The following is a 16128-nucleotide window of genomic DNA, read 5'->3' as shown; positions in this document are numbered from 1 at the left end:
TTGTCGAAGTTCTTTCAGAGCTGGATTGGGATCGAATTTTGGATCCGATCGATGTCAACACAGCTGCACAAACTTTCTCTCATGTCTTGGCATACATCATCGATAGGCATGTCCCGAAAAGAATTGTCCAGTCTGACAGTCGCACTCCGTGGATGACTAACGAACTTCGCTCGTTAAGAAGGAATAAAAGGCTGCTCTAAAAAGGTTTACTAAATTCCGCTCACTTTCTTTGAAACGATACTATGTCAGCATAAATTATCAGTACAAGCGCTTAAGTCGGTTCCTTTTCCGACGCTATCAAAGAAGGATCCAACAACGCCTAAAAACTCACCCGAAATCTTTCTGGAATTACATAAATGAACAGCGCAAGGAAAGCGGATTGCCTTCATCCATGTTTCTCAATGACGAAACTGCTGACACGCAACAGGACATTTGCAACCTTTTTCGGCTAAATTTTCCAGTGTGTTCGAAGAAGAGCTACTGTCCGCCGACTCCATCAACTCCGCAGCCGAGAACGTCCGCTTGGCTAACCAACAGCTGGTTAGCATTGACGTGAGTGCTGAACTTATTACTAAAGCCGCATCTCAACTCAAGGGTTCATATAAGCCCGGTCCTGATGGGGTGCCATCCTGTTTTATTAAAAGAAGTATCGAATGGCTACTGGCTCCAGTTCAAAAGATTTTTCAGCTTTCAATCTCCAGCGGAGTATTCCCTTCCTGTTGGAAAATAGCCGAAATGTTCCCTGTATATAAAAAGGGTAACAAGCGCGATGTTAATAACTACAGGGGAATTACATCGTTATGCGCCGTATCGAAGCTATTTGAACTTGTTATCATTGATTACGTCAGTGCACACTGCAAGCAACACATCAACACAGACCAGCATGGCTTTGTAACTGGGCGCTCCACAACTTCCACGAATTTCCTGTGTCTAACCTCGTACATCACGGAAAGTATGAACACTCGGGCCCAAACGGATGTGATCTACACAGACCTTTCTGCTGCGTTCGATAAACTGAATCATGACATCGCGATCGCAAAACTGGACCGATTAGGTATCGGTGGGGATCTTTTGAAATGGTTTCGCTCGTATCTTACTGACCGCCAATTAACGGTCGCATTAGGCGACAACCGATCAACGTACTTTCGTGCAACGTCGGGTATACCACAAAGGCAGCCATTTAGGACCGCTGATTTTTATCATGTACTTCAATGATGTCCATCACGCTGTTAAGGGTCCACGATTATCATTTGCCGATGATCTCAAGATATTCCTACGTATCTGCTCGGTTACTGATTGCCATACTCTCCAAGGTCAAATCAATGCTTTCGCTGATTGGTGCACTACGAACCGGATGGTTGTTAATCCGACAAAATGTTCCGTTATCACATTTTCACGCAAAAAAGAGCCGATTATCTTCAATTACCATTTGCTGGGAACTACACTCGAACGAGTGAATCACGTGAAGGATTTGGGTGTGGTTTTAGACTCAAAATTGACATTTTCACACCACCTTTCATACGTTGTCGACAAAGCGTCTAGAACCCTGGGCTTTGTCATGAAAACGGCGAAAAATTTTACGAACGTCTATTGTCTGAAATCGCTGTACTGTTCTTTGGTGCGCTCTACACTAGAGTATTGTTCGTCAGTATGGAGCCCGTATTACAACAACGGCGTAGAACGTATTGAATCTATTCAACGGCGTTTCCTGCGGTTTTCGCTTCGAAGACTAAACTGGAGAGACCCGCTGCATCTTCCTAGTTACGAAGAGCGCTGTCGCTTGATTGCCTTAGAGCCACTGCGTATCCGCCGGGATGTGGGCAGAGCCCTATGTGTAGCTGATGTACTTCAAGGAAGAATAGATTGCGAAAGAATTTTACAACAAGTGAACATGAACGTTCAACCAAGACCGCTACGGAACAATTCGATGCTGAGGCTCCCCTTTCGTCGCACTAACTACGGTGCAGAAACTGCAATCTACGGCCTCCAGAGAACGTTTAATAGAGTTTCTTCCATGTTCGACTTCAACTTGACGCGGAATGTTCTTCGTCGTAGATTTTCTGATTTTTTTCGTTGATTGTATGTAATAAGGCTGCATTTTATTTGTTTTAATTTTTTTTATCTTGACAATGCTACTATGTTATATTTTTTTTGACTATGTGCGTTTTTTAGTATTAATTAGTATTTACATACATCATTAGGGCTAATTGTAGTCTGTTGATGAAATCACACAATAAACAATTCTAGGGTGTTTTGCAAGCATAGTTGATATGTCCAATTGAATAAGAGCTTGTGTATGCATCGATAGAACAACAAGTGCTACTCAATCAATAACTCAATATTTGGCTAGTGGGTTATTTTTTGTGGTTCAAAATTCAGTTTAATTGATCATCTCTTGTTAGTATTTACAAAGTTTATATATAGTTAAAAAAACTATGGTAAGATGTAACTCCAGAGCGTTAACATCAATAATTTTATAACTATCATTATCTAAGCAGATGTAGCTAATGAACAGTTTCAAAGCATTCATTCGAGCTATCCTCCGGATGCCTGTCAGGCCTGCGAGGTCTTCATAAGATAGTAGTCATCTCCATCCATCCACCACTTCCGCCAGCTTCAGCTGCAGGACCGTAAATGTCGGGCCGATACGAGCATAAGAAGAATTGTGTAGTATTTCAGGATTGCCACAGTGTTGGCAGCTTTTGTATCACGTGCAAAAGTTTAGGGTGCTTGTTCACGAAAAGGCAGAGTTGCATACGTTGTGCTGACAATACAAACTAAAAAATGTGAAATTTACGTCCGACTGGAACTCCGCTGTACACACAGGTTTTTTTTTTTACGCGGTTGGAATTTGTGACCGTTCATTTTCGGGTCACAATAATTGTTTGGTTTGGTTTAGCCCGAATAAAAAATTGTAATAAATGTCTGAATATTCAATAAATGTCTGTCTCCACTTTTTGTAGTGTTTGAGAGATATTTATTTTGTGTTCAATAGCTTTTGGTTGATGTCTTCAGACTTATTATTTATTCTGTTCGTATCTTTTACTCCGACTTTAGTTTATTTATTTATTTATTCACCTATTTATTTATTTATTCATTTATAATTTATTAATTTATTCAAATAGTTTTCTTTATTTTTCAATTTTGTATATTTAATTATTTATTTACTTATTTATTCATCCATAGTTTATTTATTCAATTGCTTATTTATTTATTTTCTTTGAATTTTTTCATTAATAATTGTGCGGAAACAAGTGTTAGGGACTTTTTAACTGTTAAGGCTTAGCATGCAGCCAGTGTCGGAGTGAATAGTTGAAGTAGTTTGAGACATCAGCCAGCTGAGCCAGCCAGTGGGCGTATAGAGGAACGTTTCGGCACTTCATCCCATAGCTCCTATTTCCATCCCATCAAAAACAAAGCAATGAAAAGGAATTTGGTTTGCTTCTTATTTTTGTGATTTTTTTTATCAGTGAGCACGCGTGTTAGCAAAAAGAAGCGACGAGATTGGTGTTGTATTTCTTTGTTTTGCGATTAGATAAATATATGTTTAGTGAGAAAACGGAACAGTTCCCCTATATAAGCTTTGTGCCTGTGTTATCGTCGCTCGTCCATCATCAGATCATCGTATGCGTCGTCATCTTCTATTGCTGTGGTTCGCATTTTTTTTGTTCGGGATGAACCGCCGTCCATTTCATTAAACTTTTGTAGTATACCCGTGTCATTTGTTTAGTGCATGTCTTTCTGCTCCATTTCTATTAAGAAGAAATGAATGAATCGTTTTTTCAGATATTTTTCAAACTTAATGTAAGGCCTCTTTAGATAAAGGTACCGCTATTTATACTCTCGAAGGGCTTTCACTGAGTGAAAGCTGTTGAGTATTCCTTTTAGCTATGTAGGTTTTCTTTTAACCTGCGCTTAATGGGGAAACGTCATAAACAGTATAATGAGAAAATAAATTTCCCCATACTAATTTGCATGCAAACTTGAAACGGCTTGTGCTAAATCAGTTTTAATCCAAATGAGCTCAAATTTTCAGAGGACACTCAGAACATGGTAAAGAATCAGATAAGCACTGTGGAGCAAAATCGATTTTTTGAACCACCCTAATGGCCACACGCATGTATATTATTGGATTTTCAGATCCAGGTAAATGAGTATTTTTTTCGAGCGGAAATTCACATGCCATGATGTACGATAGCTTCAAAAGTCGACTTTTACGTCATGGCGTGTTTTAACGTAGGACTTATTTGGACTTATTTGGACTTATTTAAATTTTTGAAGATCGAAAGCGTTACGCTGCAAGGGAACATTTCGAACGTTACTAACGCCTTTATCTTTCCATGGATTTTGAAGATTTAAATATCAATCGACTCGGACATTCTGCATGGGCCTTCAGGTCTATCGTAAGATTTTCATTGTGTATAAAAGAAGCAGTACCTACCGAGTCATTAGGGATGACCGACTTACTGGGTTAATACATAAAAAATGAACAGTGGGTAATGTCTGTGACATAACTGCGAAGCGGACGTAGGACTAGACTTGATCATGCCTTTAAAGATACTTCTTTTCAGCCAAAGCGTCATATTTATCGACGCGTTTGTGATGGGCTTCTTCTTTTTTACTCTTGTTGCTCGCTACTGGCGTCTACTTCCTAACAGAACTTTTCGGGATAGACCAACAAGCCAAGCAAGCGTACTAAGAATGGCAGTTCAGGTGAGAAGTGCGTGTGTTGTCTAAGGTGCCCGCCAGAGTAGACGCGACGTGCGATGGGACGCGACGCGACTCATGTAAAAGAATAACAATCATTATCAACAGGCTGTCAAATTGCACTGTCGCGTCGCGTCGCATCGCACGTCGCGTTTACTCTGGCTTCACCCTAAGACAACATTGTTAGTAGTAAAAAATATGAAAGTCGAGATATTATGTCTATTTGGTGTGCTTTTAAAATTCTAACCCCTTAAACCAAGATTGTTATGAGAAGCATTTTTGATTTTTGTTTTATAACAAAAATCTGCTTCATTTCCTTTACCACACCGTGTGAAATTTCAATGATTCTACTTCTTCTCTCGATGACAGCTGCCGGTCTTCTCCTCCTCTAGGGTTATTCGCTAATTCGTCCATGGCGCTAGTATCCGTCATATCAAATTATAAATCACTAAATACTCGCGAATCGTAAACTGAAATCATGAACTAATCATCTGGCGAGATAGAAAAAAGTGCACACTACGATCTGCATTCATTTTAATTACATTCCGGTGTTACTTACTTGAAATACAATTAAATTTAACTTTGCGATTGTCACTTTTTGCACAATTTCCTACGTTATCCGTGCGACGAAGGAAAATCCAGTTCGTTCACTGCTGTAGAAGACACGCAACACCGTCACCAAAATCAACGTAATTCACTGATTTCACCGCACTTTTTCACATTAATTTCTCACTGCGCACTAAATAAAAGCAATGTTTATTGCTTAAGTGAAAAACAATTGAAAAATAACTACCGGAAGACGTTCAAATGATCTGTTTTTCAAACTTTAGAGCGTTTGAAATTTATTTTCTTCGTCGCCTTGTTTATAGTTACGAAAAACGCGTTGCCAAACTGGTGGTTTGAACTGAAATAATCTCCCGAGTAACACAACTCAAACTGATTGGATTGAAGCAACTCAAATGTGACCAAATTTGGTTAAATACGAGTTACTGCAACTTCTCTACAACATGTGTGCGGCTTGGCGGCTTGGGCTTATGTTACACATGTGATAATACATCATGCGGTCAATAAAAGTAGGTTTTTCAATTATGTTCCGCTAGCGTAATAAAAGTAAAGTCTTCCAAATAAATATTTTTCATACACACTCGTCATTCATACTAAAATTTTCTACTATTCCAAAAGTTTGAAACAGGAGAAATAATTTCATAATAGAAATTTGTTGGCAGCACTACCCACGTGCATGTTAAGCATGTGTGTTAGTTGTTTGACAGACTGAGGCATTTAACTGAACGGCAACACAATGAAAACCATTTTTATGCGGTCGAAATGGGATTGCACTAGGATTTTTTTTAACTGGAACCGAAATAAACTTTCAAATTTGACTTTCAAAATTGACCGAAATGATAGTTATTCTACATGAAGTCACAGATAAGTCATCCAGTTATCCAAGAAATGGCTTGAGCTCAGGAACAAGGATTTGCAGTCCTGTTTTAAGTATGGTACATGCTCCTTGTGGTACAATGAAAGGATACGTGGATGATCAATTTTCCGATTTCAAATATGGTACATGCTCTCTGTAATACAAAGAACAGAATGCGTTCACAGCATATGTTCTTGGTCATCCAAGAAATCTCTGGAGTAAGGCCTTTCGATCTACACGCGTAACTGAAGATCAGTTTTCCAGTTTCAAATATGGTACATGCTCTCTGTAGTAGAAAGAACAGAATGCGTTCACAGCATATGTCCTTGTTCATCCAAGAAATCTCTGGAGTAAGGACTTTCGATCTACACGCGTAACTGAAGATCAGTTTTCCGGTTTCAAATATGGTACATGCTCTCTGTAGTACAAAGAACAGAATACGTTCACAACATATGTTCTTGGTCATCCAAGAAATCCCTGGAGTAAGGCCTTTTGATCTACACGCGTAACTGAAGATCGGTTTTCCAGTTTCAAATATGGTACATGCTCTCTGTAGTACAAAGAACAGAATGCGTTCACAACATATGTTCTTGGTCATCCAAGAAATCTCTGGAGTAAGGCCTTTCGATCTACACGTGTAACTGGAGATCAGTTTTCCGGTTTCAAATATGGTACATGCTCTCTGTAGTACATATAACAGAATGCGTTCACAGCATATGTTCTTGGTCATCCAAGAAATCCCTGGAGTAAGGCCTTTTTATCTACACGCGTAACTGAAGATCAGTTTTCCGGTTTCAAATATGGTACATGCTCTCTGTAGTACATATAACAGAATGCGTTCACAGCATATGTTCTTGGTCATCCAAGAAATCCCTGGAGTACGGCCTTTCGATCTACACACGTAACTGACGATCAATTTTCCGGTTTCAAATATGGTACATGCTCTCTGTAGTACAAAGAACAAAATTCTCTGTAGTACAAAGAACCATAACGGGTACATTACATTTACAAAACAGACCTGTAGATCATTGGTTACGCGTAAAGATCTGAATGCTTCCACTTCAGGTGTTTCTTGGATAACGGCGAACATGCTCTATACACATACTCTATTCTATGTTTGACAATGTACACATATTCATAGTTTTGCCTTTCTCGTACAACAAAGTTGTACCGAAAGGCTATCATTTCACTCCAAAATCGAACTTTTTATAGAAGTCTCGGAGACCCATGATGTTATATACCAATCGACTCAGCTCGTCGAACTGAACAAATGTCTGTCTGTCCGTGTGTATGTGTGTGTGTGTGTGCACACGAAAACCGAAAAACATTAGCCAATTTTTCATATAGTAATTCTTAACCGATTTTCTCGCAACAAGTTGCATTCGACAGGGGACAAAGCCTTGTTGATCACTATTGAATTTGATAACGATCGACCATTGCGTTTAAAAGTTATTAAGAAAATGGAATCAAACTGTATAAGCGCCATATAAGGTTGGTGTCTTGGCTAAATGCGAGAAAGGCAGTATCACCACTCGGTGAATTAAGTTGGGTTTTTTATTTAACACGGTATGATACCGCATAAAAAACTAATTTGGTGTACTTGTAGAAATCGTACACCAATACCAACAGGTTTATTTGACAGCAATCCATCGAATTTTAGACTGGACGAATGAAAATTCTCATAGACGTAAACAGATTTTCATAAGACAAATTTAAAAATTTTGAAGGGTGTTTTTGATTGCCGATTCTCAATAAACTATGATTTGTTCAATGCGCTAATAGTACACAATGAAAACTAGGAACTCTAAAATAGGTGTAACATACAACTTAGTTAGAGTCAGTAGTTGGGATAGCGTATAAATTAGATTTGAAAACCAAGCACTACCTACTACGACGGGAATTAGCTCACTACCCTATTGCTGTTGGATTTTCCGGAGGAAAAAGCGCCAGCAGGAAGATCGAGACCGTGAAGAGACGGAGGAACTGTACCGCGCTAATAACGCACGAAAGTTCTATGAGAAGTTGAACCGTTCACGTAAGGGCCACGTGCCACAGCCCGATATGTGTAAGGACATAAACGGGAACCTTCTTACGAACGAGCGTGAGGTGATCCAAAGGTGGCGGCAGCACTACGAAGAGCACCTGAATGGCGATATGGCAGACGACGGTGGCGGTATGGTAATGAACCTAGGAGCACGCGCGCAGGACATGCGACTTCCGGCTCCGAATCTCCAGGAAATCCAGGAGGAGATCGGCCGGCTGAAAAACAACAAAGCCCCTGGAGTTGACCAACTACCAGGAGAGCTGTTTAAACACGGTGGTGAAGCACTGGCTAGAGCGCTGCACTGGGTGATTACCAAGGTTTGGGAGGATGAGGTTCTGCCGCAGGAGTGGATGGAAGGTGTCGTGTGTCCCATCTACAAAAAGGGCGATAAGCTGGATTGTAGCAACTACCGCGCAATCACATTGCTGAACGCCGCCTACAAGGTACTCTCCCAAATTTTATGCCGTCGACTAACACCAATTGCAAGAGAGTTCGTGGGGCAGTACCAGGCGGGATTTATGGGTGAACGCTCTACCACAGACCAGGTGTTCGCCATACGTCAGGTATTGCAGAAATGCCGCGAATACAACGTGCCCACACATCATCTATTTATCGACTTCAAAGCCGCATATGATACAATCGATCGGGACCAGCTATGGCAGCTAATGCACGAAAACGGATTTCCGGATAAACTGATACGGTTGATCAAGGCGACGATGGATCGGGTGATGTGCGTAGTTCGAGTTTCAGGGCATTCTCGAGTCCCTTCGAAACCCGTAGAGGGTTACGGCAAGGTGATGGTCTTTCGTGTCTGCTATTCAACATCGCTTTGGAGGAGTAATACGAAGGGCAGGGATTGACACGAGTGGTACGATTTTCACGAAGTCCGTCCAGTTATTTGGTTTCGCCGACGACATTGATATCATGGCACGTAACTTTGAGAGGATGGAGGAAGCCTACATCAGACTGAAAAGCGAAGCTAAACGGATTGGACTAGTCATCAACACGTCGAAGACGAAGTACATGATAGGAAGAGGCTCAAGAGAGGTCAATGTGAGCCACCCACCACGAATTTCTATCGGTGGTGACGAAATCGAGGTGGTTGAAGAATTCGTGTACTTGGGCTCACTGGTGACCGCCGATAACGATACCAGCAGAGAAATTCGGAGACGCATAGTGGCTGGAAATCGTACGTACTTTGGACTCCGCAAGAAGCTCCGATCGAATAGAGTTCGCCGCCGTACCAAACTGACTATCTACAAAACGCTTATAAGACCGGTAGTTCTCTACGGACACGAGACCTGGACGATGCTCGTGGAGGACCAACGCGCACTGGGAGTTTTCGAAAGGAAAGTGTTGCGTACCATCTATGGTGGGGTGCAGATGGCGGACGGTACGTGGAGGAGGCGAATGAACCACGAATTGCATCAGCTGTTGGGAGAACCATCCATCGTTCACACCGCGAAAATCGGAAGACTGCGGTGGGCCGGGCACGTAGCCAGAATGTCGGACAGTAATCCGGTGAAAATGGTTCTCGACAACGATCCGACGGGAACAAGAAGGCGAGGTGCACAGCGGGCAAGGTGGATCGATCAGGTGGAGGACGACTTGCGGACCCTCCGCAGACTGCGTGGTTGGCGAAGTGCAGCCTTGAACCGAGTTGAATGGAGAAGTCTTTTATGTGCAGCACAGGCCACTCCGGCCTTAGTCTGATGATAAATAAATAAATAAATAAATATTGCTGTTGGATTCTGTTAAGTTATAACAAAACATTACAGTTTCCTGCTCTTGTGAGCCAAATTTATTTAATTTCTACAAAATAATATTCGTAACAGGAATAGTGAATTCACAGAATTTGGCAAACAATTTTAATAAACCACGAGTTTATGTAATTTTCCCGTTACCAGTTTCTGTATATATACATATAATCGCTTTGGCGATAGAATTCCTCAATAATTAACACAGTTTAACAAACCGCTTTATACATAGTCAACTAAGGTACTAGTACTTAAGATTATAATCAAGAAACTTCCATGTCATAATAAAACTTTAAAATATCCTCTGGGCGTCTAGTGAGATAAACAAGACATTTTATAATATATTCCGGGATTGTTCGGCTTTCGTCCATTTGATGATATACTAAGCTTCATTCTTCTTCTTCTGATTGGCATAACATCCCTCACTGGGACATTGCCGCCTCGCTGCTTAATGTTCATTTATCAGTTCCACAGTTATTAACCGCGAGGTTTCTAAGCCAAGCTGCAAGCTAACACGACGAATACTTTTATGCCCAGGGAAGTCGAGATAATTTCCAAACCAAGAATTACCTGGACCAGCACCGGGAGTCGAACCCAGCTACCCTCAGCATGGTCTTGCTTTATAGCCGCGCATTTTACCGCTAGACCAAGGATGGTCCCAAGCTTCATTACAGCTAACCAGTTCAGGAGTCCTAAAAATATGAAGATTAATTATACAAAGAATGATTAATTTATAGACATCAACATTATATTGTCTTTCTCCCTTTTGAATGTCAAAATGAAGGAAACTTGGGCCGCAATTACCGAGCGCAAAATACTGGTGAAACTTTTTAAACGCCGCATTAAATCAATTCGAATTTAATTATTATTGTTCAACATTTTTGCCTTTCTCGTATACGTATGTTCGCTTCAAAAACAAACTTTATAGAAGGTCCGGAGACCCATAGTGTTATATATCAATCGACTCAGTTCGACGAATTGGGCTGATGTCTGTGTGTGTATGTGTGTGCGCAAAACCCGCAAAAAAACTCACTCATTTTTAGGCACTTATCCTTAATCGATTTGCTCACAACAAGTTGCATTCGACGTGAATGTCCCATTGTATCGTATTAAAAATTGGCCAGATCGGACAATGGGATCGAAAGTTATGGCCAAAATACAATGTCCCTAATCGATTTGCTCGCAACATTCGACGCGGAATCCTTTCCCATTGTTTCTTATGGAAAATTGGCCATATCGGACTATGGGCTCAAAAGTTATGGCCAAAATACTATTTTTATATCACACGAGTAAGGCTCCATCACCGCTAGATGGATTTATCTGTTTTATTTTAATATTCATTCGATGAAACGTCATTCGTTAAAATGTATCAAAAGATTATTCATTCGAGTATCTGATTTCGATTAATTGTCCATTCGACGTAATTGCAAATATTAATTTATTTATGGAATTTTTTTATTTTTTCCGTGGAACAATTTGATTTTTTTTTGAAAAATTCTTCTTCTATAATTTCAATTTTTGCCTTTTTAAGTGCTGATTTATTTTTGATTTGCGAAAAATTCTTAATTATTTATGGAAATTTTGCATTATTTGTGGAAATTTTATATTTATTTATTGCTCATACCCCGATTTCTTAATAGGCAAATTCCTATTTTTTGATGAAAAATATATAATTTTTTGGGGAGGTGTTTTTATTTTGGTCGAAAATGATAGACCTTTCTCCCCACATAAGTACTTACGTAATCAGTGTCCTGCCCCTTTCATGTTTCTAAAGAGATTCAGAGCGATTTAAATGACGATTGCATGACATCTCTTGTTGAAAATGAGAAAACTCAAAATGGGACAATCTCAACCTGTATACGTTAACGTTAAAACGTCAATTATTGTTAATTGCTTGAATTGTCTTTTTGTGGGTGCAGTTCATATACGAGCGCGGTATTAATATTGGAAGAGGTGTATGTATTCATTTATAACAATCGGGATAACAGAATAATTTAGGGGTCAATTGTCCGATCCTTTTCTAGACAAAGTATTTGTCGCTTGGGAATCAATCTCTCACAATGATTGTTTGGGCAATGATATTGTTGCAAATACAGTAACCGTTATCTGGATTGTGCGGCGATGGGGTTATGTGTGAAACCGAGGACGTAGGTACTATGTTGTGGCCCACTTGCGTGAACCGAGTATGAATAATCAATATGTTGGACAGGATGAAGAATCGATTTGAATTGTTTTGATAGTTTTTGGATAACCGCTATCAGAGTATGAAATATTCACCGTCATGAAGCAACTTCTATCTAAATAAATACTATCTGGCCCATATTCATTCGGAAATTAAGTGCAAAGTCGAATATGATTAGATTTTGGTTAGAAGTGATGGGACAGAAAGGGGTAATATCTGACTGGTATGCAACCTTAGAAAATTGTTAGTTAATCATTTCATGATATTGAGTTGAGGTGGTAAATTTGCCTTTGTTCAATAGAGCTTTTTATATGTAAAATTCGTGAAATCTTACATTTTTTTTAACAAGATTAAGATCAACAAACAGCTCTGCTGTTAATGAAATTGTGAGATTAATAAAGGCATGTAGGCTTGTACATGGAAATGTTTTGTTTGTGCATCCAGAACAACACAAGGAAAAAAAAGCCAAATATATAACAAACAAATATCGACCGTATCCCCGTTGAATTGACTCCTTGACATGCCACTGAAAAATGTGGAACTATTTTGCATAGCTCATATTTCCGAATGGATTTCGCGGAGGCAAATGCAATTGTTAGGGAAAATAGATGAAAATCTGTTTCGGACAAAAACGTGACCCAACTGACACCGTAGATATTATTCAAAATGGTTAACAGCTTGTCGCTCTGGCTTTAAATGAAAGTTCCACTTCGAACACATATTTCCACCTTCAATGTCTTCTGTGGAAATCACGTATATTGGAGCCGCTGCAAGTGCTGCGGTTCACCACGTTTGCTCAACCCATTCCCATTACTCATCGGTTATTCGAAGCATGTGCAGCGTCCCAGTCAACGAACGGCAACGCCAGGCAAAGCTGGCCCACCCAGAGCGAGTGCGATAATTTGTATTTTCTGTTTGTTGTAGGTCAAAGTGATTTGCGAGACACGTGACTGGAAGCATTCGCAAGAGTTGAAGAAAACTCTGCAGGAGACATACGAGGAAGTGTACTTCTACGAGACACCGATGGCTATTTGACGGACCACGGCGGGAACCAGTGCTGTTGAAAGCGAAACAATGGGCAAATAGAAAGAACCAATGTATATACAACTGAGTACTCTGCTCCAGCGAAGTGAGCAAACACTAGCGAGCTCGCAGAACAAAAAGCGAATAAAGCGTTTTCCGTTGTTTCCCATCTTGTACTTTCTTTTGCTTCCAGCTATTTGCTAAATGTACTCCTGTTAAAAGTTACTCACGTACGAAAAACAAACATCCAAGATACTTTCATAAATGGTGGGTAATTAAATTATTATGAGGTGTTTGATTGCTAGCGTTACATGAACAAACATTTTGTTAATATTTTATATTGTATGCAGTAGAGGTTTGTTTGATGATACCTTGGTGACACCGTTTTATCTTTTGGTGAATTCACGCGAAATGCAACAAATTTGAACATGTTTGTATGTCGCGGTGTATCTTTTGTGGGACGATAAAGACATATAACTTGCAGGCCCATGAAGCGGTCATGAAAATCTTCTGTTGAGAGAGTAGACCTTACAGCAATGTAGAATGCATAATTTTCGGATGGAATAATTCTCTGTCTATTGTTTGCTGTATGGGGTCGTTAGCGCTGACCCCTCGGATGAACCAGTTGCCACATTTTCATACCCCTACACTTCCTTAAGCAGAAAGCATGGTTGATAACAAAAAGGAAAAAGTCTCAATAGTTTGATTGGATATATTGATATCGCATCATAGTATTGATAAAAGAGTATCCGGCGTTTCTGCCAGATGCAATAACCATGTGTTCAATGACAGCGGTATGTAATAGAGGACTAGTAGACAACGTTCTGCGAATTATACACCACGTAAGTATTTGAACATGTGTTTCCGTTATCAAAAGCATTTTTGTACAGTATGTAGATAAACAGATGTAACAGTTATGACATTTTCTTTAAAATTTTGAAACGTATCAAACAATTGAATTTAAAAGAGTCGTTGAAGTCATGGTCAATTGGAATTTCGTCAATGTTCCATCTGTTTGTCTGTGGATTTCATGTTGAATTCAACTTTTTCTTGATAACAAGCTTACTGTATTAACCATCTGTAATTATAAAAGGCGAGAAGTAAAACTGAAGAATCGAGAATATGAGAAGCTTATCATTATATTTCTGGTGAACATGCATTTATTTTAGAAATTATTTCAGACCATGGGATTAGGGTTTTACTATATAGAAACACAACGAATCTTGATCCAACAGCTAAAAAATTAATAGAACATACACATCGGGGCCCTCCTTAGCCGTGCGGTAAGACGCGCGGCTACAACGCAAGACCATGCTGAGGGTGGCTGGGTTCGATTCCCGGTGCCGGTCTAGGCAATTTTCGGTTTGGAAATTGTCTCGACTTCCCTGGGCATAAAAGTATCATCGTGCTAGCTTCATGATATACGAATGCAAAAATGGTAACCTGGCTTAGAAACCTCGCAGTTAATAACTGTGGAAGTGCTTAATGAACACTAAGCTGCGAGGCGGCTCTGTCCCAGTGTGGGGATGTAATGCCAATAAGAAGAAGAAGAAGAAGAACACATCGGGGATCAAATATAGGAACTGGTTATCTTCGAAAACTATAGGTAAGGACAACGTTCACATTATGTCTATCTTTTATTGGCAGAAATTGAATTCAAAGCGAAATAGAAAAACCTTCCACTTATCTCGGTATATACACTACGATATGTAACATACCGTGAAAGTCGGCTTTTGCAAGCTGTTTTGTTGAATGGTATCCCTTCAGGTCCTGCTTTGGGTGCCTTTTAGTTATTTTTTTTTCTGGGAATCCAACTTCTAATTGCAAAACGCTTTTATTTCAACACTAGCAGACCCGACGAACTTCGTTTCGCCTAAAATTGATTTATTTTCTGAGTTATGAAGAAATTGATGTTTCATTTGTATGGGAGGCCCCCTTTCCAAAGGAGGGAGGGATCTCGAACCATCTTAGGAACCATCCCCGGCCCCAAAAACCTCTGCATACCAATTTTAACGCCGCACATAGGAGTAGGGGAAACTGGACACACATGATCCCCACTTTTTGTTTAGCATATTTCTCGATGTAACATGCACAGATTTGCACGCTTCTTGATGGACTTGATAAAGAATTTAATAAGCTATTCAAAAACGTCATTGGAAGCAATTATTTTTTCATGAAAGTTATCAAAAAATCGATTTTGCTGAAAGATAGAAAATTTCGCATTTTCAAAACTTGCGGGAGACTTGATCCCCATATAGGGGGAAATTGATCCCGTTATGAGCTGAACATGTTTAAGTTCTTCCGAGTCTAATGAAAGGACGAATTGGTCTAGCCTCAAATCGTAGCAATTCTTCATAGTCTGTCGTAATAGCAGTCGTGCGAAAATTAATTAATGTTGGTTTTAAGTAAGGCAAGTATTTTGGTTCTCGAATAGAGTAATAGTGACAGATAGAATGTCTGCTATAGCAACAAAATTGGCATAGTGATGATGATTCATCTGCAAACCATTCACTCCATTAAAGGACAGTGGTCATATCACGACAACCATGATGTGCCCAAGAGGATCTCGTTTTGTTGTGATACAATTATGATTCCAAAAATGGTTGATCGATACATAAATATATCTTTGTAATTTAAGAATCTATTTTTTTTATTAAATGTTTGAAAATTGGCCACACTGCGAATGCCATGGCCCATGGTAAATATCCCTGAGTACCTGTTTTGAGATCAATAAAAAACTTGTGATACATCGATATCGCCAGACTATTTACTACCAATACCACAACCGTGATCATACCAGGATGGTGACTTCATACATCAATATGGAACTGTCACGCATCATCATTTTTGTAGTGTGTGTTATTATTACACAAATGCGATTTCTCTTAAACAACTGACTAAAAGTTGTTGAATGTGCCTATTATTGAAAAATTCTTTAAGAAGATTTACAAATAAATGGTGATTGTAAGCAAACTTCTCCTAGTTCAAACGGAAA

At 39.6% G+C, this 16128-nt stretch overlaps 1 protein-coding gene across 1 annotated transcript in view; it reads left to right on the top strand.

The window, feature by feature from the left end:
- Window positions 1-13302, top strand: part of LOC134219224 (L-threonine ammonia-lyase-like) — a 33737-nt gene extending 20435 nt beyond the window's left edge. The window contains exon 8 of the mRNA XM_062697923.1: window positions 13035-13302. Coding sequence (XP_062553907.1) covers window positions 13035-13145 — 111 coding nt within the window. The 3' untranslated portion in view covers window positions 13146-13302. The remainder of the gene's footprint in view (window positions 1-13034) is intronic.
- The last annotated feature ends 2826 nt before the right edge of the window (window positions 13303-16128 follow it).

Source organism: Armigeres subalbatus, chromosome 3 (assembly GCF_024139115.2).
Source record: "Armigeres subalbatus isolate Guangzhou_Male chromosome 3, GZ_Asu_2, whole genome shotgun sequence".
In the NCBI taxonomy this organism is placed as follows: domain Eukaryota; kingdom Metazoa; phylum Arthropoda; class Insecta; order Diptera; family Culicidae; genus Armigeres; species Armigeres subalbatus.
This window is presented reverse-complemented; position numbering and strand designations above follow the sequence as displayed.